At 42.5% G+C, this 25,591-nt stretch overlaps 1 protein-coding gene across 2 annotated transcripts in view; it reads left to right on the forward strand.

Moving 5' to 3' along the window:
• DOCK5 (dedicator of cytokinesis 5) overlaps positions 1-25,591 on the forward strand; it is a 247,758-nt gene that overhangs the window by 147,020 nt on the left and 75,147 nt on the right. For both annotated transcript variants that reach the window (XM_072636751.1, XM_072636826.1), the window contains exons 15-22: positions 78-176; positions 5,331-5,403; positions 6,959-7,062; positions 7,724-7,913; positions 13,073-13,170; positions 16,283-16,372; positions 19,102-19,202; positions 24,485-24,619. In XM_072636751.1, the coding sequence (XP_072492852.1) occupies positions 78-176; positions 5,331-5,403; positions 6,959-7,062; positions 7,724-7,913; positions 13,073-13,170; positions 16,283-16,372; positions 19,102-19,202; positions 24,485-24,619 (890 nt within the window). The remainder of the gene's footprint in view (positions 1-77; positions 177-5,330; positions 5,404-6,958; positions 7,063-7,723; positions 7,914-13,072; positions 13,171-16,282; positions 16,373-19,101; positions 19,203-24,484; positions 24,620-25,591) is intronic.

Consider the following 25,591-nt stretch of genomic DNA (forward strand, 5'->3'; position numbering starts at 1 on the left):
ATATGACTGGTGGTAGATGGATGTGTCCTTACTGGACCTTTTATTCATTCTTATTCTTTTTTTTTCTATTTCCAAAGAAAGCTATTCATCCAGGTGCTGGCTATGAAGGCATTTCGGAATATAAGTCTGTTGTCTATTATCAAGTCAAGCAGCCCTGCTGGTATGAAACAGTCAAGGTGAGTATATACCTTGGTTTAAAAAAAGAAGCATTTCTGCCATTCAGTTCAACAAGCATTTAGTAAGTACCTTCTGGGTACCAGGTCCTGTGCTAGGTGCTAGAGATGCCAAGTCAGGAGTGAAATAGTCTTTGCCTTCAAGAAACTTACAGACTATTAGGGAAAAAATCATGTTCACCAATAAGTCAATACAAAATCTGTACGAAGTGAAAGGAAGACAATCTTAGGAGGCAGGGTTTTTCCATGTGTCACTACTACAATTGTGATGCCTATTTCTCTCCATGCTCTGCCCCCACATTTCACTGCCATCCTGCCTTTTCATGGAATTTTAGGAAAGTATTTCTGTGGTTTTCAATTTGAGAGATATTGGAAATTAGGACAGTAAACCAGGTACTGTACTGGGCAGCCATCTCTTGCCCCGCATTGGAAATTTACAAAGGACAACTCCTGGCTCTGTCCAAACAGAAATGAAAGGGAGTACAGCTTCAGGCCCTGACAGCTATTTCCTGACATTTTCTGTCCTTGATTTCTAATGAAATCCCAGAACCTCATGCTGGTTTCAACATCCCATTTTATTTCCCATTTGTGTCGTATAATCCTGATTGTTCTGTAAGGATACTGAGGTTGTCCTAGGCTAGATGACTTTCCCATAGTCACATAGCTAGAGATGGAATTACAGAGAACAAACTGGAAGTCATGAGGACTTGAATCTTGTCTCTTCCTTATGACTTCTATTATTTTAGACAAGTCACGTTTGCCTCTTTGGGCCTCAGTTTCCTCATCTGTAGAATGAGGATGTTGGACTAAAATGATCTATGATTCTTCTAGCTGTAAATCAATGATCCCATCATCTTTCCTAATTACTTATTAGATGTATGACCCTGGACAAGCATCTCTGTGACCCTCAGTTTCCTCATCTGTAAAATAAAGGGGTTGGACTTAAATGATAACTATGGTCCTGTCAAGCCTCAATCCTGATTCAGACACTTAGTAGCTATGTGACCCTGGACAAACCATTCCATCTTTCTGGATCTTAATTTCTGCAGTTGTAAATAGGTCCCTGTCAGAAAATCAACAAACATTTATTAAGCACCTTCTGTGTGTCAGGCACAATACAAGAAAGGCTCTAAGGAGTCGTCAGTCTAATGGAGAAGGGATTGATCGTGAGGAACAAATGAGATTCTGTATTTAAGCAACTGACAGCTTCAGCACTATTGCCTTCATTATAAATTGCAGATATCAATCTACCAGTCATATAGATGTCTTCCATGGACCCTGGGCTCTTGACTCTTCCCCTCCCCCAACACTTCCATGCTCAACAAGCTTAGGTGTCACTCTCTTTCCTTTCCTCCTCTCCCAGTGATCCTTATCTCCCACCCTCCCACCTTCCTCTCTTCAGTTACATCTTCTGGGAGCCTCTCTGTAGACCATGGAAGTCCTGGCCTCATTCTTCTCCAACCCATTCCTTGGATTCACATTCAAGCCTCGCTAACCTGCTTATCCTGAAGTCCATCCTTTTTTTTTTTTTATTTTTCCATGTCATTTTCACAGTAGCTTTCCTTCCATTAAACCCTGCCCCCTCCCATTACAATGAAAATTAAGGCTAAGAGAAAAAAAGAAAAGAAGCTATAAAAATGAGTGAATGAATAAGCACTGTATACAAAGCAGGGACTGAGAATACAGAGAGCTCAGATTCTAATAGGGGAGGGGTGGCATAGCACATGTGAGAGGTTTCAGCTGCAAGTTGGATGGAAAGATCTCAAGGTCCTCTGACATGGAGGCATGGGAAGAGGGTCAGGTCTCTTCTTTAATGGCATTTCTCCTCATAAAGTCATAGCATTTTCTGATGTAGAAGCAGTTGACAGCACCAAGGACTTTGGCAGCAAGAACTTTCTTTAAGGGTCTTTAGTAGCTGTGACTAGTACCTGCAGAAACAGTTGCAAAGCCACATCTCCGTGGGGTGATATTGGGATCAGTAAACTGGGGACTGCTGGTGTTCCTAGGACTCTTGCTCTTCCCTGCCCAATGGTGACAGTTGGTCTGCATTTGATATTGGTACCAGTGGAAAAAAACGGGTGGGTCTTTCTCCAGTCAACTAGCACTTATTAAAAGCCTACTATGTGCCAGGCACAGTGCTAAGTGCTAAGGATAAAAAGTAAGGTAAAAGACCATCAGACCTCTCAAGGAGCTCACAGTCTAATGAGAATCTAATCCTCCATGTTGGCTGTGGGACCCAGGCTGGAAGGAGGGCTGGTGGTCAGGGGAATACTATTCCTGGGCTGTCTCCTTTGGGTCCAAGGGGAGGTGATGTTCAAGGTGGTGATTTGGCCTTTTTATCTCAACTCCACCTCCTTTTATTGTTAGATACACACTGTCACTGCACTGATTGCATCAAAGGCTAAGTTTGAAAAGTTTTTAAATGGAAAAGAGACTTGATCAGTTTTTCCTACCTAGTTCAGTTTAATGGCAAATGACATTTTCCATCAGCAGCTCTTCTGGGTTTGACTGCAAGGAACATAGTGTCCTCTCCCCCTCCCCATCTTCTCCCCACCCCAGGAAAAGCTGAACACATCAAAACTCATCACCATGCAGACAGACTCAGGTTTTGATACACAGATCACCTTCAAGTAGCCTGACTAGAGATTCTTTGACTATAGATTAATTAAAGGTTACCTTGGCAGCTGATCAGAGGTAGGAATGGGGTATTGTGGGCCTCCAAATCTTCCTCCAGATTGAGGTAAGGCCAAGGCAGTTCCCCAGATTGAGGTGCTGATGTAACAACTCCAAAGATAACTTCCCAGCCTTCCCTTTTGGTTCCCTTTTTGGTATGTTTCAGATGTTCCCTCATTTGGGGGGCAGGGAGCATTTACAGAATGATGATTGGTAGGGAACAAGGTAGGACCTGTCACTTTGTGCCAATATTTTCACTTTAAAGTCTTTGAGCATGGTCATCAATTGAGAAGAAGAATATCTGATTCTGATTTCTTATTATTCAAGGTTATCAAGCAAGAGGGTCTTTTCTAAGATTCCAGATGCTTCGTGGATTTGGGGTTTCAGAGGGACACTTAGTCATGAAGTTATAATTGAAGGGGGAGAGAGAGAACTCAGCTTGGTCTAGGAGTAAAAGAAAAAGAAAAAAACAACCCTTTAAAAATATTAACATAGTAATATGATATGTATTTTACTGAACTATGCATTGAACCAGAACCTGTTCCAAAAGTACCTAGCAAACCAGTTCAAACTGAACCTTTTTTTAACAAAAAAATGATTTTTTTTCTCCCTACCCTCCATCATTGAAGAAAGAGAGAGACAGAGAGGGAGAAGGAGAGGGAGAGGGAGAGGGGAGAGAGAGAGAGAGAGAGAGAGAGAGAGAGAGAGGGAGAGAGAGAGAGAGAGAGAGAGAGAGAGAGAGAGAGAGAGAGAGAGAGAGAGAGAGGGAGGGAGGGAGGGAGGAGGGAGGGAGGGAGGGAGGGAGGGAGGGAGGGAAAGAGAGAAAGAAGAGAAGAAGGAAAATTCTTCTAATTAATATGCTTAGAAAGCAAAACCAATCCCTGGAGTGGCCATGTCTCAATCTGCCCCACAAGACATTTCCGTCTGACCAGGCATTTGGTGCACACTTCCTCCTCAGTGGTTTGGTGGTATTGATCAGTTCTTAAATCATCTTTCAAAGGAAGAAACAATAAATACTTAGAGGGATAGAAACTGAGTTAATGATTTCACTGATATAGGGAATTTCCAGGTGAGGAAGCTCCCTTTCCAATGTAGGTCCACACCTTTCCCCTTAGAGTCTTCCAGAACTGCCTGGAATAATGATCTGGCAAGTTTCCTACAACCAGTTAAGTTGTGGTGCCCAGCTGACCTCACTAGCCTCTATACTTCTCTCAAGCTAACTCTAGCACTTACAGGGTGCTAGCCAATTGACACAGAGAAGAATCTTCTGGGTACTTCTGCTGCATGAGAAGAGGATTGCCTGAATCTTTCCATCTGCTTTTGGAGAGGCCTCATGGTGAAGCGAATAGTATGTTGGCCTTGGACCCAGAACACCTGGTTTGAATTCCTGACTCACCTACTTCATAGTTATATGACTCTGGGCAACTCAGTTTCCTCCTCTTTAAAGGGAATGAGGGCTGAACATGGCCCCTGGGATCCCTCCTGGCTCTCAATCTATGGGCCAATGAAACCACAGGTCTTATAAAGGTGCTTTATATCCTCCAACGCTATCGGAATTCTCCAATGAGAATGTTAACACAGATTCTATAATAGGGGTGTGGGAATGAGTTTAGAATGCACAGAAATCTTAATGGGGGAGAAAAGTTAACCAGTCAATGAGCATTTATTAAGAGACTACTTTGTGCCAAGTGAACTCTCATTCTAATGGGAGAGACAACATGTAATTATGTAAAGATATGCATATGCACATATGTGATTTTCCAGTGAACAACATAAATTTCTTTATATTCTGCAGAATGGAGGAGGTTGGCTCTAAAAACCCTCTCTGTTCTTATAAACCTCATGACTAGTGTTATACAAGCTTCAAAAGCAAATCCCACAAGCTGAATCATGACCAGCCGCAGCTTAATGGCCTGAACAACCTTCAGGAATTGTGTGTGCCATCCTCATTGTTCTACTTACTTCACTCTGCCTCACTTTGTAAAAGTCTGCCCATATTTCTGTCAATTCCTTCAAGTCAGTGTTCCTTACAACTCAGTAAGTTTCCATTATATTTAAATATCACAGTTTGGTTAGCCATTTACCAGTCAATGGGAACCTATTTTTGTTTTACAGTTTCTTTGTTACCACAAAAGATGCTCCTATCAATATTTAATATAATACAATAATAATACATGCTATAAATATGATAGTCTTTTTTTCTGTTTTGGATCCCCTTCATATGGTAATCCCTACCCCACAGTGGGATCAGTGCATCAAAAGGCACAAATGTTTTATCTGGAGAAACCAACTTTTCACTGAGCTTCTCTTAGTTCTAAATGTAAATTACTTTGGTTGGAAATGGAGCTGCCTTCTCCCAGATTGCTTTCTGTGGGCTGCAGGGTTCCAGTGAGTCTCTGTGAATTGTCTTGTAATATAGGGTTAGCCACAAAAATAGAGAGCTATATTAAATATTCAGTCTTTTCTTTTCTTATTAATATGCAGGTATCCATTGCAATTGAAGAGGTCACCCGTTGTCATCTAAGATTTACTTTCCGGCACAGGTCATCACAGGAATGTAAGTATCAAAATATCTGTACCACAGAGTTTCTCCAAGAAAAATATTGACTCTTGCTTCACAGTACTTTTTAGGGGCCCTGGAGACTAACTGTGTTTGGAAACTAGACATGGCCAAGTCCAGCCCTTGGCAGCTTCATCCTTCAAAGCTGAGCTTTCTCTGGTACTAAGGAAGGAGTGGGACTATTTATGTGCTTCTGAGTTTCCAAATTCCACATGGCCAAGCTAAAGAAAACGTCGTCCTTAGTCCATGAGAAGCTGATGGATTTCAGGCAGATTTCCAAGTTCTCAAAAGTTTGTTCTTTCCACATGGCACTATTAATGTTGATATTAGCTAGAAATTGCCATGTTAATGTTCTGCCTCTATGGAACTGATCTGTCCTTCATCTGCATTCTTCATAGCACCATGTTCATTTCTCTCCTGCTCAATTCAGTTCAATGAACATTTATCAGTCATCTACTATGCGTGAGATGTGTTAATTGAGAGAACTCAAAGACAAAAACATGCACAGTCCTGTCCTCAAAGGGCTTCCTTCCTCTGGTGTGCTTATCATATTTTTGTTAACATAATTATTGTTATAATAGAGGTGATGGGGGCGGGGTGCAAAGAGGACCAGTCCCAGAGAAGTGATGGAATGGATAATTAACATGTAGAATTTTTACCAGAGGCATCAAGGTCTATCAGTCATGTATTAAGCACTTATTATGGTACTGTGTGAAACACTGGGATACAAAGAAAGGCAACCTCAAGGAGTTTCCAGTCTAATGGGACAGACAACATGTAAACAACTATAAACATTTGAGATCAAGACAGAATAATGGGAGGTCATCTCAGAGGGAAGACACTAGGGCCTTCCAGAGAGAGATGCAGAATTTGGGGGTTTTAGGTGACTCTTACATAAATCAGGGAAACCAGGAGATGGAAACAGGGATGGAGAACATCAAACAAATTGGCCTCAAAGCTCACATGTCCTGGGTTCCAATCCTGACTGTGTGACAAAGGACAAGTCACTTAACCGTTCAGTGGTCTGGGCAACTGTGTAGGGTTAGAAGTTGCTGAGAAGATTTCAACTTGAATGGTGGAAGAAATTTCCTTTGCCTGGAGTTCCCTATTCTTATGAAATTATAGGACTAAGTCCTAATTATTTTCATGCATGGCTGTTCTCCTCTGCTAGACTGTTCACTCCCTGAGGAAAGGGACTATGCCTCACTTATCTTTGGTTGTTTGTGGGTTTGTTTGTTTTTGTAGACAGTTGGGTATAAGTGACTTGCCCAGGGTCACAAAACTAACAAGTGTCTCAGACTGGATTTTAACCCAGGTGCTCCCGACTTAAGGACCAGTGCTATAGCTAACATATTTCTCTTTGTGTCTCCTTCTGCACCCTGTCTTACAAGTATTAGACAGTTAATGAAAGAATAGATTATTGCATACCTTTCTCCTAGGTATTACCAACCCCTCAAAGAGAATTAAGTATAGAAGTGGGAGACCATCTAGGTGACCCACCATCAATGGCCTCTCAGCATCACTCAGAAACAAAATTTTCCTCACTTTACAGCCAGAGATAAATCTGAAAGAGCTTTTGGGGTGGCCTTTGTGAAGCTGATGAACCCAGATGGAACCACATTGCAGGATGGGAGACACAACCTGGTAGTATATAAGGTAAGAACAATAGACCAATTTCTAATGACTGTCAAAAATTCTTTTTTTGTCCATCAAGAACTAAAAATCCCCCTCAGGTTCATGACTGTGATGCTTTGATGGATTCTTGATCTCTTTTGACCTAGAACCATCCCATCTTCTCATCCCATGGACTTTTTGTCAATATCTTTCAAAAAATACTCCATCTCCACAACTGGGCATGCATCCTCATATGGGGCCAGTATCTTGTTTTGTTCTCTTGGGATAAGGTAGAGTTCTTAGATTTAGAATGGAAAGGGACCATAAATATCTTCTAGTCCAGTGCCCTAATTTTGATAATTATTCACAAGAGCACATATTCTATCCTAGGTTCATAGGTCTAGAGCTAAAAGGAACCTCAGAGATCATCTACTACAATGTCCTCATCTTACAGATGAGAAAACTAAGGTCCAGAGAAGTCAATTAGCCAATCCTAAAGAAGGCTTTGGCCTGGATTGTATCAGAGGATGATAGATTCAAAGCTGGAGTAGAACTTTGAGGTCATAGATTAGTATCCTGGATGCTCTGAATCTGAGGCTATAAGGTCATATACAATGAATGCAGAGTCTAGGTGTAACCACATTTGGTTTGTGAATAATAAATTTAGCATTCCCAAATCACTGGGCATGTGTTTTCTTTTCAGGGGGATAATAAGAAAATGGAAGATGCTAAGTTCTACCTGACCCTGCCCAGCACAAAGATAGAGATGGAGGACAAGGATTTCTCCCCAGGCAAAAATACACCCTTGTCCAACTTCACTCCAACCAAGGATAGCACCAAGGACAGCTTCCAAATCGCCACCCTTATTTGCTCCACAAAACTGACCCAGAATGGTGAGTCAGAGTTGGGAAGGAAGGAAGGAAGGAATGATAGAAAGAAACAAGGAAAGAAAGAAAAAGAGTGAGAAGGAAAGAAAGAAAGAAAGAAAGAAAGAAAGAAAGAAAGAAAGAAAGGAAGGAAGGAAGGAAGGAAGGAAGGAAGGAAGGAAGGAAGGAAGGAAGGAAGGAAGGAAGGAAGGAAGGAAGGAAGGAAGGAAGGAAGGAAGGAAGGAAGAGGGAAGGAGAAAGGGAGGAAGGGAAGAAAGGAAGGCATTATAATTTATGATATAGCTTATAGTTCAGTTCTGAAGCAGCTAGGTGGCAAAATGTGGGGTGCTCCGTTTTTAGCACATTATTCCTATTGACTGGTGGAACCCCAGCATTCTTACCATGGAGCCCAATAGTGACATTCAGTAAGCCAACTATTCCTTCTATTTTTTCTCCCTCCTACCTCTTTCCTTCCCCATTGTGAGACAGATAAATGAATGGAGAGAGACAGAGGAAAGAGACAGAGACAGAGACAGAGAGACAGAGAGAGGAGCGTGCTTATAACAAATATGAATGATTAGACAAAACAAATTCTCTCATTGTCCTGTCCAAAAACTACATTTCTCAGTCTACACTTTGATACCATCATCTACCTGTACCAACATCTACCAGCCTATAGCCGATCATGGCATTGATTAGACTTCTTAAGTCTTTCAGAGTTGTTTTTCTTTACAATCTTACGTTACTATATAAATTGTTTCTCCAGATTCTGTTTGGTTTTCTCTGCCTCAGTTCCCACAAATCCTCTCAGCCAACCCCTTCCATCATAGAGGGGAAAAGAAAGTTCAGAGAAGCAGTCACACTGTTAGGGAAAGAGCTAGATCCCTGACTCCAACTTTCTGGATTCCCAGTCAATTATTTTTTTTTTCCACTCATAAAAACAATTCACGCTTTTGTAACACTTTAGGTGTGGAACATGCTTCACTCAATACCACTCTATAAGATGTACTAGAGAGTGTAACTTACTGTTATCTCCATTTTATGGAAAGGGAAACTGAAACTCAAACAGATTAGGTGATTGGCACAGCAGTCATGGAGCTAGTAAGGATCCAAGTAAGGTTTTGAACCCAAGTCTCCTGACACTGAGACCAGAGCCCTTAGCCATACTTCCTGCTCCTTCTTCTGTTCCATTCCTCATATAAGGAATCCAGTGAAGTACAACATAGGACCTTGCCTGTAAAGTCTTCTCCCAAAAGGCTGTACTGGTACTGGTACTGGTTCACTCTGCCACTGAGAAGTTGGGTTAGGTTCTTTGTCACGATGCTGACTGGAGGAAAGTCTAAGGCTATCCAAACATTTTAGAAATAAAATCCACACAAGGATCAAATGGTAGTTTGATCTCCAAGCGCAGCCAACATTGGTTCTATTTTTGTGAATCATTGTTGGCTGGAGGTGATGGGTAGTATTTCAGCTAGGAGAAGCAGCCAGACGTAACAGAGGGGAGTTCAGGCCAGCACACAGGCAAGGTAATCAAAACAAGTTCCCCAAGTCCCAGAGAGCAAAAGAATGTCTGGGCCATACTGCCAAAAATGCTCGGAAAGTCACAGAAGATCCCATGCAAAGGAATGTAATGTAATGTACCGTTACTCAAAGAACACATATGGTAGGTGGTAGGTAGGAGGCTGTCTCCTCTAAGTTTGTTTCCTCATTGGTAAAAATGAGGCAGCAATAGCCATAACTCTTAATTCCCATGTTTATTGTGATGATCTAAAGAAAAAATAGGTTCAGCCCTTTGTGAATCTGAGAGCACAAAGAAAAGTCAGTTATTATAGTCATTTCAATCAACTTTCAGTAAGTGCCTGCTAAGTGCCAGACACCGTGCAAAGTACTGAGGATTCAAATACCAAAAAAAAAAGAAAAGAAAGTCCCTTCTTTCAAGAAGCTTGCAATCTAATGGCAGAAGAAAGCTGAAAGCTGGGTGATGGGACAGGCAGGAAAATACCTGACACAGGGGTATGGTGGGAAAGTAAGAGAAGTCCCAAAGCAAGGCATCCCAATGAGAAGTGAGGAGATGGCGGATCATAGACCTGGAAGAGACCTTCAAAGTCATTGAGTCCAGTCCTCACATTTTACAAATGAAGAAACTGAGGCTTACAGAGGTAGTGAGACTTGTTCAGAGTCATACAGCTAGTAGAAGTCTGAGGTAGGATTTGACCCCAGGTCCTTTTGCCTCCTAAGTCGAGAATGTTCTCATGGAAGAAATTATTCTGATAATGTATACTTATAGCTGTATGTACATATAACCCTGTCCATGTGTTGAATTTTTGCTGTTCCTATGTGACTTCTTCCAGAATTTGTGATTTCCCCAGCTGAGATGTTGCATTTGAAGCCAAGGTACCTGGGTTAGGATCCCACAACTGTTACTTACTTCCTGTGTGACCCTAGGCAGATCATTTATACTCTTGGGATCTCAGTTTTTTCATCAGGAAAGTGAAGAGGCTGGACTAGGTAATCCCTAGAAGTCTTTCTAGCCCCAGAGTTGTGATCAATCATATCTACCTGATTTCTGTAGATGACAGAGGGGTATAATGGAGAGAACATTGGCTCTGGAATCAGGACCTTGGTTCCAGTGCTACCTGGGATACTCTTTGTATGGTATTGAGCAACCAGTTCAAACTTCCTGAATCTCATTGCCTGGTCTATAATATGGGGTTGTGGGGGAGATGTTAATGATCTCTAAGGTCCTTTCCACCTCTAATCCCTGTGACTTATGATCCTATAATCCCCAGCCCTCTGCATCATTTGTCTTAGTGACCACCCGAAGCTTGGCACTTGCCCAAGTTTCTATGGGTTCAAAGGTTGAAGGTTGGGCTTGATAGGACTTATGCCATGATCACTTTAGTACTGGCTGAGGGAGCATTTTCCCCCAGGCAGCCGAGATCTGCCTCTTCTGACCTCCCAAATGGTATCCTACCGGCTTGTCCTCTTATGACCACACCTTGAGGAAGTATGTTAAGGGTGTGGGAGACAGAAGGAAAGAGTAGATCCTTTCTGGGACATCTAGTCCTATAGAGCAAACAAATAATTTACTTTGAAGAGTGTTATACAAGAGGGCCAGTGATGTGTGATGGAGAGAATATGAGATTTGGCGTCAAGACCTGCCTTGAATCCTGTCTCTCTACAACTCTGTAAATAAGCCTGTGGAGGTCACTTCCCCTTCATGTTCCGGGACTTTTCTCCCCCTTTCCTTTGTGTTCCCAACACCTAATCCAGTGTCTGGCAAATGCCAAGCATTTCCTAAAGTCAGGTCAACAAGAATTAATTAAATGTCTATTACTCTGAGCCAGGAACTGTGGAATAAAAAAGACCCCACATCTTCCCTGCCTTCAAAGACCTTAGCTTCTAGTAGGGCATGCCACATGCAAATAACTATGCACAAAGGCTTCATAAATGTTAATTGAATTCAATTGATTAAAAATGGGTATGTGATTCCAGGTGATCTGTAAGGTCCCTTACAGCTTTAAAATGCTAGAATCAATTGGTAAGCATCACTAAACAATCTTGAATCTATCAACCAAACAATAAGCACTTATTAAGCTCCTACTGGATGCCATGTACTGTGCTAGGCACTGAGTCTAAAAGTCAAAAAATGAAACAGTTCCTTCTCTCAAAGGTTTTGTGTTCTATTCAAGGAGACAGTGTAGATATACATATGTATGCAAATAGAATCAATGTTTATTTTAAAGGCAAGACCCTGGAGGAGGGGCCCTAGCAATCTGGGAGATAAAGGCTTTAAGGATGGAAACTGTAAGAGAATGTTCCTAAAACACAGGCCTGCCCATGGCACTGATGATGATGAGAATGATGATAAGTTAATATAACCCAAAGAGAAGACAGCTAGGTGATGCAGTAGATAGAGTGCTGAGCCTGGAATCAGAAAGACCTGAGTTCAAATCTACCATCAGATACTTGTTAGCTTTGTGACCCTGGGCAAGTCACTTAGCCTCTATTTGCCTCAGTTTCCCCAAATGTAAAATGAGAATAATAATAGCACCTGCCTCCTAGAGTTTCTATGAGGTTTAAATGAGATAATATTTGTAAAGTATTGGGTGCTTAATAAGAACTCCTTTTCTTTCCTTCCCTCGTTCCTCCCCCACACCACCTGCCTAGCTGCCTCACAAACTTCTAGAGTGAAAGGCAAACTCCTCTGCCTCAAATTTACAGCCTTGTTTCCATTTACACATTACTCTCTCCTCATATGCTCTGTGTTCCAGTCAAACTGGCTTCCTTGTTCTTCTTCTCCATCTCCCACTGCTGCACCTTTGTGCAGGCTCTTCCCCAGTGCAGGGAAAGTACTCCCTCTTTATCTCCACCTTTCATGTGTCATCTCCTTCTAAGGCCATTCCTGATTCCCTGCTAGTGCCTACCACCACCACCACAATTCCCACAAAATCTCTTTCTGTTTGCATTTCCAAGTGTTTGACATCAGCTTTTAATAAATGTGAATTCTCCTCAAGAGACCTGTCCTTGACATTCTTAGGAATAGATCCAACCACCTAATGTAGAAAGTCTTACTAGGGATTGGACTTAATGCACCAAAGCAAACCAGAAATGTCAACAAAGCATGTAGTAGACTTGGATCACTGGATCTGGGTTCCCAAAAACCTGGTTTCAAGTCATGCCTCAGACTCCAAGTAGCTGTGTGACCCTGGACAGGTCACTTAACCCCTCTGTGCCCATTTCTTCATCTATAAAATAAGGGGAACGGGCTTCATGGCTTTCCAGGTCCTTTCCAACTCTAAATCTGTATCCCATATGCCTGTGCTCAATGATGTGGTTACTGTTCAGTCATATCCAACCACGTTGTCTGTGGGGTTTTCTTGGCAAGGATATTAGAGTGGTCTGCCATTCCCTTCTCCATCAGATTAAGGCAACCAGAGGTTAAGTGACTTGCCCAGGGTCATACATCTAGTAAGTGTCTGAGGCCAGATTTAGACTAAGCTCTTTCTGACTCCAGGTCCAGCATTCCAATGACAAGAGACATTAAATACCCAAGTCCAAACAATCATCTTCTAAGGCTGACCACTATTCCAATGGGCTTGGTTGTCAATTTTTATAATTGAAACAGATAGATTTGCTTCTTGATTGGTTTCTAATGTTTTTACGTTTGTGGTTTTCCTTCCTAGTTGACCTGTTGGGGTTGTTAAATTGGCGTTCCAACTCCCAGAACATAAAACACAACTTAAAGAAGCTAATGGAGGTAGATGGGGGAGAAATTGTAAAGGTAGGTGTGCGTGTGTGTATGTGTTTGCATTCGTGTGTGTACACACTCACAGGTACAAACTTAAAATGCCTTTTTCATGACTTGGATTGCATGGACATCTAAATTAATATGCGTTTGAAATCTATGGTTTTGTTGTTCCTTGGTTGTCTTCATGCTTCTTTTGCCATCTGTAAGGGGTGGGATGGGGAACTACAACGATTGTGGGACTGTCAGTCAGTTAATTGTGTTTGTCCTTCATTCTCAAGAGGACCATGGCATCAAGATGATGCCATGACTTGCAGTTGACTTTGATTTGAATAAGGGAAGGCTATGCAAGGTCACCAACCTCACCTTCTTCTCCTGAGCCATCTGGGTCCAGTGGCCTGATGTTCATCAGGATGGCTGGAGATGGCCCAGGATGCAATGGGAGATCCTGGCCCTTTTAGACTTAGGTCTTACCACAATTTTACTTTGAGTAAGATACACTCATTCAATGAATAGGCTGCTTTAAATAGTTGCTCAAGGGATGGACCCTTTAATAAAAAAAAAAAATCAAACTGGGAGGGGAAGATACTCAGGGTTCCTGGGTAAAAGAACAACAATTAATATTTAGTTATTGCATCCACTCTGTGGTAGGTGGGTGGGTAATAAACAAACATTGATTAAGCACCTACTTTGTGCCAGGTATTAATCTAAGTGCTAAGGGTACAAAGAAAGGCCCAAGTGGTCTCTGCCCTCAACAGGGCTCAAAATCTATTGAGGGAAACAGAATGGTTTTGAACATCATATTTTAAAGACCATTAATGATACTCCAGCAGCAAACAGATAAGTCAGTTTAGCACATAGTTAAGAAGAATAATTAGATCGTATGTAAATTCTTCTCCTTGTAATTGCCTTATCCTACATGTGATATCCCTGGTAACAAGGCTGCGTCATTTTTCCCAAGGGCCTCCAGTCATGGGAGCCAGCCCCAACCATCATGAAAACAACTTAATTTGTATTTTTTTTAAAAATTGAACCTGAGTTCAGATCTAGTCTCAGATACTCAATAGCTGTGTAACCCTGAGAAAGTTACTAGACCTCAGTTTCCTCAGCTGTAGGATGGAGATAGGGAGCTTCCTCTTTGGAAGAAGATTCTTTGAGACTCCTGGCAGGTATCTTAAGAATCCCCTTGACTTTGAAAGCCCAGATGCTGGTGTTTCTCTGGTAATGATATACGTATCGCCCATGCTCAGACACTTGGAAGCCCTGTCTATTCATCCTGCTTCTTATTCCCTGTTGGTACATGTGGTTGATTAAAGTGATTGCTGACCCCTCAAAAGTTGCTTTCTCTTTAGAAAAGCAGCTCTAAGATCCTGGGCAGCAGACCCTCCTGCGTATCTCAGGGTGCTTACTGCTACAAGTGGAGGTGATGAATATTCTCAAGGCTCTTTGTTTCAAGGTCTTGTGTTATCTTCTCACAGTCTGGGGACATGATGGTTAAAGTAGGGGTAGTGGATTGACTTGCCTGGCACTATTTCCTCCTGACTCTGCAATGTTCTGTGATGTTTCAGCTAGCCTCTCAGAGAACACACAATTGACTTCTAATCGTTCTCCCTGACTCTTATCCCTATAAATCCATCTTCCACTCAGTTGCAAAGCGAATTTTTAAAATCACAGATTTTACCATGTTACCCTTTCCTTCCCACACGCACTCTCAGACTCCACTGGCTCCCCATTTTCTCCAGCATCAAATATAATAGCATTTGTTTGGCTGTTTAAGAACCTGGCATACCACCCCCATCCTAAGTTTCCAGTTTTTATGGTATACTTTCCTCTGAGTACTCTGTGATGCACCCAGCCAGATTGAATTCTTTTATTTCTAATATATATCACACCATCATTTACCTTGCCTGCTTCCAACACCTAAATTCAGTCCCAATTTATCCTCTTCCTTCATATTTTCCCTAGTTTCTTCAAGACTCAACTCAAATCCCATTTTTTTTTCAGGAGGCATTTCCATTTCCTCTCTGTTGAGCTGGCTGAATGGGGACCCAGCAAGCTGGGTAACTCAGCTCCTCCTCTCCTGTCTGCCTCCCCCTCCCCTTCCTTCTCCTCTCCAAAGGAAGGTAAATTTGGATGGCCAAAAGATGCCCAGTTGACTAGGGTTTTACTGGCCAGTTTCCTTTCCCTTTCCTTTCATTTTTTCCTTTCCCAAAACCTTAAACCTACTGTACTCTGAAACTGGGACGCCAATGCGCCCTTGCCTAAGGGCTCCTCTGGACCCTCCTCGCTTTCATAACTGTTGCTGTTTCCGTTCCAGCCTGATGTCTTTCTTTTTCTTGACCTCATTAAAAGGACCATGCCCTGGCTACTTCTTAAACAGGCCTATTCAGTGAATTGGCGTTGCTTTACCCTAAGTGAGTACCTGCAAAGACCTTGGCCTAAAGGGCCCAAGGTCTCCCAGTACATCTTGGGCCATCTCCAGTCATCCTGAGGAATATCAGGTCCCTGGACTTAGATGGCTCTGGAGGAGAAGTGAGGCTGGTGACCTGCACAGCCCTCCCTCACTCAAAACAAAGTCAAGTGCAAGTCATGTCACTATCTCTCTGATGGCGTGGTCTTCTTTGGCAATGAAGGACGAACACAAGAATGGAAATAATAATAACATCTACCTCCCGGGGTTGTTGTGAGGATAAAATATAAAAAAATATATACATAATATAAAAAAATTTTAAAAAATAAGGCAAACCTCACAGCAATATATAAATGCTAGTTACATCCTCGTCATCTTTGTATCACATAAAAGTACATTTGAGGACATTGTTTCTGTTATTACATCTTATATGAAGCATGCCCCAGGCACATACACACACACATATAAATACACACAGAGCTAATTCTGAATCTGCTCCAAACCCATAACTCCATTCTCAGGGCAGCTGGAACATAACAACAGTGATAGTTATAACAACAGCTGGCATTTATTTAGTGTCTTAAGTTTTTCAAATCATCTCATTTGACCTTCATAATTCAATGTGGTAAATGCAGCGACTATCCCACTTTACGGATGATGAAACTGAGCCTCGGAGAGGTTGAGTTGCTAAGTGTCTCGCAGCAGGGAATCCAAATAAACTTTCTTCTTTCTCTCTAGTTTCTACAAGATACTCTAGATGCACTTTTTAACATCATGATGGAGATGTGCGACAATGAAACCTACGATTTCCTTGTATTTGATGCCCTGGTAAGTGATCACCGTATTCAGAGAAAGCTGTGACTCTCAAGGATGGCTCCAGCTGGAACCTTGGCTACCTTTGGCTCCTGGGAGAGGCCACTTTTAGCTGCCTCCTCTCACAGAATCAGAACTGGCCCCAAAGGCCATTGATTCTCACTGGTACCTGAACAAGAATCACTCCTCCACATCATTCGAGAACCTGATCATTAGTAGCTCTGTAGAGGGAAACCCAATACCTCTCGACGAATAGGATCATAGCTTCCAAGCTGGAAGGAGTCCAGAGGTCAGCTAGTCCAACCTCTCATTTTAACACTGAGGAAAGTGAGACACACAGGGGCAAAGTGCGTTGCTCAAGCTTACACGATGTAAAAATTAAAATATTACTAAAAACTTGGGGATGTTTCTGTTTTCGTTTAGTTTTTTTGCTTATTAAGCTTTTTCTGGTATAATAAAGCAGCGATGGAATAAAAGACTCGCCACAGTTATTTAGAGAAAAGTCCATCCGATAAACCACAGAGGTGAGGCTCTGCGTTGTGTCCTACGCATGGACCAGAAGAGCTTTCGCATTTCAAAGGCCACAGGAGATAATGGATAATATGTAGATGTACTTGAATATGACAGAATAGACTCTTTAAAAAAAGCCTAACACAAAAGAATTAACTAGAACAAAGAGACTGATCCTTCGCTTCCTTTTACTGCGTGGAATTACGGTTTCTTCCCACCCCACCCCATTCCCTATGAGGCAGAAGAAAAGGTTTAATACATTTATGTACAGCTACAGTTTAATTGTCGTTGGGTTTTTTCCCTTAAGCCAACCAGTAAAATAATTGCTACTGTTTTAATAAGTTTTTCTTCATTTAAGGTTAAAACCATTTTTTTTCCTTTGAGTTGGAAGGGACCTCAGAGATTATATAAGCTAACCTTTCATTTTACAGATGAGTTGTGATAATCAGACACAATCCACTTGCCCACAGTCACATGGGCCCTAAGTTACAGGTCAATGGATGGATATGACAAAGATACAGATTTAGACTGAAATAAAGAAAAAAACCCTAATTATTAGTACCATCCCAAAGTAAGCTGGACTGCCTTGAGAAGTGATAGGACCCCCTCCCCCTCACTGGAGGCCTTCAAGTAGAAATAAGTTTACAATTATTCAATACAGTTGTAGACAGTATCTTTGGTCTAATACAGACTGGACTGAATGGTCTTTTCGGGTCCATCCAGCTCTTGGTTTCTGTGATAGCTGAGTGACCAGGATTCACTAGGGACAACTTTAGATTGTTACTGTGGGCTACCTCAATTCAGCAGCTGGTTGGTGGATTCATTACCCCTGGGAGATGTCCTCAGCTCCAGGATTTATACCTTGGATTCTGTGACGTCATCCACCATCCATCAGAGCTTATTGAAATATTGCTGCCGAGTGTCCAGCAAGACTATGTTTTTCAATTCTGCTTGTTCCTAGAGTCTAGTTCTCTAATATTAATGCAGCCTAAAGATTACATTAGCTTTCCTGGCCAGCACATGAATCAGCTGGCCCCTCTTCAGTTTCATTTTAGTCATTCGTAAAACCCCTGGGCCTTTTTCAGACCAGCTCAAGTCTAGCCGTGGCTCCTTAGCATGTACTTGGGAAGTTACTTTGGCGATCCCAAGGGAAAGACTTGGAGTCTCATTTCCTAACAAAATAAAGTGCTCTTTGCCCCAGCATTTACAGTTTTATAGATACAAATGCAACAACAGTCATTTAACTGTCTGCTGTATACAGCTCACCGTGCCATAGTGGAGCTTCAGAGTTTACAGATAGCCTCCACACTTTCCGAGTCACAGTCTTGGAGCAGGACGTGCCTAACACTCATAAACTAGCAGAAAGATTTTGTGGAGTCAAAGGAACCTTCATGTAAATCTAACGTGTGATGTTGGCCAAGTCATTTGGCCTCCCTTGCTCTGAAATCCACAAAAAAGGAAGAGATTGGATTAGGTAGCCTCTAAGGGAGGCCACCATGGCTCACTGATGCAGACATTGACTCTTGAATCTTTAACTTAATCTCTCTAAGCCTCAGTTTCCCCCTCTGTAAAATGAGGAAGTTGGACTACATGGCTTCTTGAGTCCTTCCAGCTCAAAATCTATAAGCCTTTAATGTAGGAGCTGGGTTCAATTCCCACTTTGGATGGTTGATAACTGTATACCCTTGGATGCTTCTTAGTCTCTGAACCTTCCCTTGTCTATCAAATGGGGGAGGGTTGGATTAGCTGTCCTCAGAGGTTCCTTTCAGTGTGGTGGTCCAAGAATCAACATGCAGTGTGTGGGGGTGGGAGGGGACCTGATCAAAGCTTCTTCATTGGTTGAACTCAAAGCACTTAGATTTTACTATTCTCACCCAGCAAGGATGGACAAAAAAGAAAACTCACATGAAGGCAGTTTATGGGAAAGCCCTGAGACCTGCTTGGTGCACCTGGAGATTAGTCTAGACTGGGAGACCAGCAAGTTGCTTTCTGGAGGAAACTACCAAGAATCTTTTAGCAAGTCCCAACCTTGTTGTAACTCGCAGAGGCCTTTAGGTTGGCCGGGTTTGGCTTCCCCTCCATCCTAGAATGGAAAAGAGGGAATGGGGGGGGGGGGGGCAGAGGGGGAGATCAAGCCCAAATGGAGAGATCTGTGCTGAATGGCTCCAACTGGGGGCCAGAATGTCTGAAGATTATGCAGGGCGGCCGATCCTTATCATTGTCTCCTTTGGCAGGTATTTATTATCTCGCTGATAGGAGACATAAAGTTCCAGCATTTTAATCCTGTACTTGAAACCTACATTTACAAACACTTCAGTGCCACCTTGGCATATGTGTAAGTATCATTGTTGGGGGCTTGTGGAATTCCTGTGAGCTGTGTGTGTGTGTGTGTGTGTGTGTGTGTGTGTGTGTGTGTGTGTGTGTGTGTGTGTGTCTGTGTGTGTGTGAGAGAGAGAGAGGGTGAGTGAGACAGACAGAGACAGATTGAGAGACAGAGAGAGGAGAGGGAAAGGGAGAGGAAGAGAGAGGGAGGGAGAGAAAGACATAGAGACAGGGAGATAATGAGAGATAGAAAAAGAGAGAGACAGAGAGAGTAGGGGGAAGAGAGGAAGAGGAAGAGAGATGGAGGAAGAGACAGACAGAGACAGGGAGAGAGACAGGGATGGAGAGAGAGCGAAGGTGGGGTGAGGGACAGGGAAAGACAGAGAGAGAGATGGAGGGAGAGAGAGACAGAGACAGGGGTGGAGAGAGAGCGAAGGTGGGGTGAGGGACAGGGAAAGAGATAGTGAGAGAGATGGAGGGAGAGAGAGACACAGAGACATAGAAACAGAGAGAAACAGAGAGAGTAGGGGGAAGAGAGAAAGGAAGAGGAGGAGAGATGGAGGAAGAGACAGACAGAGACAGGGAGAGAGACAGGGATGGAGAGAGAGCAAAGGTGGGGTGAGGGACAAGGAAAGAGAGAGTGAGAGAGATGAAGGGAGAGACAGACAGAGACAGGGAGAGAGACAGGGGTGGAGAGAGACAGAGAGACAGAGAGAAGGTGGGGAGAGGGAGAAAGAGAACAGATTCCTACTTAAGGCTTACTGATATCGAAAAAAGTCTTGCTTCCCATTGAGGTTCTCCTCATGAATTACATTTAAGCCAGACTGGCCTATTTTCTATTCATTCACTTAACATTCCATCTCCTGCCCCCATACCTTTGCATAGGCAATCCCCCAAGGTGAAATGCACTTCCTGCTTCCTCCATCACCAGAATCTTGAGCTCAGCTCAGGTACCACCACTGTCAGGAATCTTTTCTTGATCTTTCCTTCCCACACCCTAGTTCTTCATGCTCCCTCCTCCCTCCAATCATCTTTAATTTATTCACTTGTTTGCATATGAGGCAGGTTGGCAGAGTAGGATAGAGAGCTGGCCTTAGAGGAAGGAAGTTCTAGACTAAAATAAATTGCCCAGATGACCATGAACTAGTTGGTTACCTTCTCCATGGTTGGGGCAGCCCTCTATTGCTGAAAATTACATAGAAGGTACCAACCTACATTGGTAGAAGAAGGTTTCTCAGTCAATGAACATTTGTTAAGCAGCTACAGTGTGCCAGGTTGAGACAGCTAGGTGGTGCAGTGGATAGAGCAGTAGGCTTAGAATCAGGAAGACTCTTCTTTCTGACTTCAAATCTGGTCTCAGCCAATTACTAGCTGTGTGACCTTGGGCAAGTCACATCACCCTATTTACCTCAGTTTCCTCAATTGTAAAATGAACCAGAGAAAGAATTGGCAAACCATTCCAGTCTCTTTCCCAAGAAATCCCCCAAAATGGGATCATGAAGAGTTGTGTACAACTGAAACAACTGAACAACAGTGAGCCAGGCACTGTACTCGTGAGTCCCTTACACCAATGAAATAAGTCACAGGGCCAATCCCTGTCCCTGAATACATATCAGTATCTCCCAGGAGAATGTAAGTGCCTTGAGGGCAGAAGATCTGTTAGACTTTTGTCTTTGTATCCCTAGCACCTAGAAAAATTCCTGACTATGGAGTAGGCACTTGGTTGATGAACACTTATGGAGCTGAACTGAATGACATTGAACAGAACTGAAGAAGGTACCATCTCTTCATTCTGAGCCCAACAACGGTGGCAGGGAGGTCATCAAGGCTCTCTCCATGTTTTCCTCTATGCCCAATCTTTGACTCAGTCAAGAACATTTTTAACCTGGGATCTATAAACTTTTACACACACACACACACACACACACACACACATACACACACACACACACACACACATACCACTAGTGCCTAGAACATACTTGATGCTTCATTTTTAAAAAATTGAGTTATTTCCTTTGTTTCTTGCAGAAACTATGAAAGAGAAGGGATAGGGATTTGACCAGTAATTAATTCATTACTATGGCAACTGCTGGGTGGAGGTTAACCTTGGCTTTTATTTGTAGGTATGTATGTATATGCATATATCTATATACATATGTGTGTCTATATACACATATATACATATGCATGTGTGTGCATACGTGTGTATCCCACACACAGATACACATGCACATATAGGTGTATGTATTGTATATGTGTATATTTTATACGTGTGTGTGTGTGTGTGTATGAACCAGTGACTCTTTCTCTCTATATATATATGTATGGAAAGAGAGAGAGAGACAGTCCCTAGTTTCCTTTGTAATTCTATGCATTTTGTTAAATCCATTTTAAAGTATCACCATGTGAAAGCTTTCATAGGCTTCACCAGACTGTCAAAAGGGGTCTGGGGTACAGCCAACGTTAAGAACTTTGCTCAAAAGATAATGATAAATTATAAACAATAATATCAAAGGAGATGATCTTTGTACAGCATTTAGCATGGTGCCTGGCACACAGTAGGCATTTACTAAATGCTCATTCCCTTTGCCTCGTCTACAAAGTTGGGATGACCATCCCAGAATATGATTAAAGCCAAAAAGACCTGGTTTTCTGCCCTTTGACCCCTCGGTGCTGTGCAGCCCTCGAAGACAATTGACCACAGAGGAGATGCCAGTCTGGGCTGGTAGAGGAAGCTATTTCCCAGGAGTTGCCATAGTAATGAATTAATTACTGGTCAGATCCCTATAGCTTCTCTTTCACAGTCTCTGCAAGAAACAAAGGAAATAATTCAGGTTTTAAAAAGGAAACACCAGCTGTGCTCTGGGCACTATATTTGCTTCTGGGGACACACAGAAAGAACATGAAATACTACCTGCCTGCCTGCCTGTGAGGAGCTTACATTCTGCAGAGCCTGGAGGAGATTAAAAACTTAGACACAGACATCCTTTGCTTCGATTCTTTCATTAATGAGGGTACTGCCTATCACCTGCCATGATTCCATGACTGCCCATCTTAGGCAGCCTTTGCCCAATGTCTTTCCACAAATCCTCAGCATGAGATTCCACTCAGCATGCCTTGGTGGGGAACTCTAGTTAGAATAGCTACCAGTGAAGCTTATGGATCAATCAATCAATAATCAATTTTTAATAATTAATTTATAAACACTTAGTAAGTACCTACTATGTGCAGGGATGCTGTGCTAAGCACTAGGGATACAAAAAGAGACAGAAAGTAATCCTTGCCTACAAGGAACTTAGAGTCTAGTGGGGGAATTTACAATCTGAGTTCAAAGAGTCATCCCTTGTAAGAAACAAAAGAAAACAAAACAAAAATTAAAGAAGAAGAGAGGAAAAGAATGAGGAAAAAGATGCAAAATGAATCCTATGCCTATGCAGCAATTTAGTCTGCCAGACTAAATTGCAGAATCGCTTTAAGGTTTGAATTACTACCACATTCTGTTGTTGTTTAGTTGTTTTCATTTGTGTCTGACTTTTCACAACCCTATTTGAGGTTTTTTTGGAAGAGGTACTGGAGTGGTTTGCAGGTTTCTTCTCTAGCTCATTTTGTGGTTGAGGAAACTGAGGCAAGCAAGGTTAAGTGACTTGCCCAGAGTCACACAGCTAATAAGTGTCTGAGGTCAGATTTGAACTCAGATCTCCCTGAGTCCAGGTCTAGCACTCAATCCACTGTGCCATCTAGCTGCTCTACTGCCTCCACTATCACTATCACTACCTCTACTACTACTACTATTACTACTACCACTACCACTACCACTATTACTACTACCACTACCACTACCACTATTACTACTACCACTACCACTACTACTACTACTATTACTACTACCACTACCACTACTACTACCACTACTACTACTACTACTACTACTATTACTACTACCACTACCACTACTCCTAAGACTAATAATAATGGAAATAATAATAACTGTCATTTACATAGCACTTTGAGGTTTCCACCCTACAACCTTATTTGATTTGGTGAGGTCCTTGACAGATGAATATGAAAGATGGCACAGCTCCTTCCTTCATGGACCTTGCAATCTGCTGGGGCTGGGGGACACTGACCACCACAAGAGCAGCATTTATAATATTAATTGACATAATAAAGTTTGCCTTTGGACAGCTATTCATTTCATTTCCCTTTTTTATAGTTGGGGAAATTAAATCTTTTACAAAAATAATTAAAGTAGAATATGAATGAACCAAAGGAGAAGTCCAGATAAATAACCCTGCTGGAAAATTGGAAGAGGAAGCAGTGAGTTTCTGCTGACAGAATTAGGGGAGGAGGGTTCTTGGAAGACATGGCACTGGAAATAGAACTGGACCAGAACCAGAACCAGAAAGGGAAGTGTTCAATGAGCAAAGATGAGGAGAGAGGGCTAAATTTGGAATCAGAAAGATCTGGGGCTGTATCCTACCTCTACTATCTTAGGCAAACTACTTAACCTCTCTCAGCCTCAGTTTCCTGATTTGTGTAATGAGGATAAGGAAATCACCTATCTCTAGGATTATTGTGACACTAACAGAAAATATTTCGGTAAACCTTGAAGTGCTAGGTGGCCATGACATACAACTAGGAGCCTTTGGGGCGTGGGGATGCGGGTGCCCTTCATGGAGGCATATAGGAAAAAAACAGCAAAAACCTTAGGAGAACACCCAGTATTACAATTTGACTGAATCCCAGACTACGTAAAGAAGAACCATATGGAGTAAGACTGTCATTGGAGCTTGGAGCTAGATGGTGGTGGAACTTGAATGTTTTGTCTTTTATCCTGTTGGCAGTGAGGAACTATTGGTGATCTTTGATTTATCAGTAGATAGAGCACTAAGCTGGGAGTCAGGAAGACTCTCATTTCAATCTGGACTCAGAAAATTAAGAATTGTGTGGCCCTGAGCAAGTCACTTTACCCCTGGTTTCCTCAGTTTCCTCAATTGTAAAATGGGGATAATAACAGCACCTACTTCCCAGTGTTATTGTAAAAATTAAATGAAGCAATATTTACAAAGCATTTAGCACAGTGCTCAAGGTTACAGGTTGATAAACTGAGTCACAAAGACTTGAGTTTGCTTTTGCTTACTCATAGAAAAGTATGTAAGGAATCTTGAGAGTCCCGATTCCCACTATCCAGTGGGCTACGTTTTCTTTTTATCAGGGGCAAAATTGTTGATTCAACATTTCGCTTCATGACGTGTTTTTTTCTCTCCTTCCTTCTTTTCTTGCCTCTCTAAGGAAACTCACCAAAGTACTGAATCATTACGTGGGGAACGCTGAGGACTCCAGCAAGACAGATTTGCTTTTTGCTGCCTTGAAAGCTTTGAAGTACCTCTTCAGATTTATTGTCCAGTCCCGTGTCCTGTACCTAAGGTAATGAACAGTACCTGCCTGTTAAAGCGATTTGCGCCTGCCAGTGTGGGCCCAGAAGCCTTGAACCTTGGAGTGGGAATCTCAAATCCAGCTTCCTCTCCCCTCCCCTCTCCTCTCCTCCTTTCTCCTCCCCTTTCCTCCTCTCTCCTCCCCTCCCCATTCCTCCCCTCCCCTTCCTGCTCCTCCCCTCTCTACCCCTCTCTTCCCCTCCCCTTCCCTTCCCTCTCCTTCCCTTTCCTTCCTCCCTCAGCCATCTTCACTTCAAATGTCTTTTTTCTTCTCCCTTCTTCCCTTTTCTTTCCCTTCTCCCTTTCCCTCACTCTCCTTTCTCCCTTTCCCTATCTCCTCCCTTCCCATCTCCTTTTTCTCCCCTCATTTCTTCCATCTCCTCACCCCTCTCCTTTTCTCCCTGCTGCCACCGTCTTTCTCTTCTCCCTTCCCAGAGAGTTCCTTCCTACTCATCCACCCCATGGCCCGTTAGTCAGTAAGCATCTTCTTGTTCCCCATGCCCATGAGATGGCCATTGCATACTGATTCAATGCATGCTGAAGTAAGATTATGGGAAGCTTACCACTTTATAGGCAGCCCATTCAATTTGGGGCAAGTTAAGGAGTTATTGGAGGAACACTCCTGTTCTTAGGGCTAGGGACCTGAACCTGTGGTTTACTGGCATATAGGGATTTATTGTTCATCCTTCATTCTCCAAGAGAAGCAATGGCATCAGGACGGGGATGTCTTGACTTGCAAGTTAATTGGGTTTAGGTGAGGCAGGGCTGTGCAAAGTCATCAACCTCACTGTCTCCTCCAGTCATCATAGTCCAATGGGATATATAGGGAAATTCTAGGTGAATAAACCCCTTCTATCAAAGCAGGTCAGCACCTTTCCTGCAACTTGTAGTCTTGGAGAGTTGCCTAGAACACCGAGTAGTTAAGTGACTGGCCGAGGGTCACACAGCCAAGATGTGTCAAAGG

This window comes from Notamacropus eugenii, chromosome 1 (assembly GCF_028372415.1).
Source record: "Notamacropus eugenii isolate mMacEug1 chromosome 1, mMacEug1.pri_v2, whole genome shotgun sequence".
Taxonomy (NCBI): Eukaryota; Metazoa; Chordata; class Mammalia; order Diprotodontia; family Macropodidae; genus Notamacropus; species Notamacropus eugenii.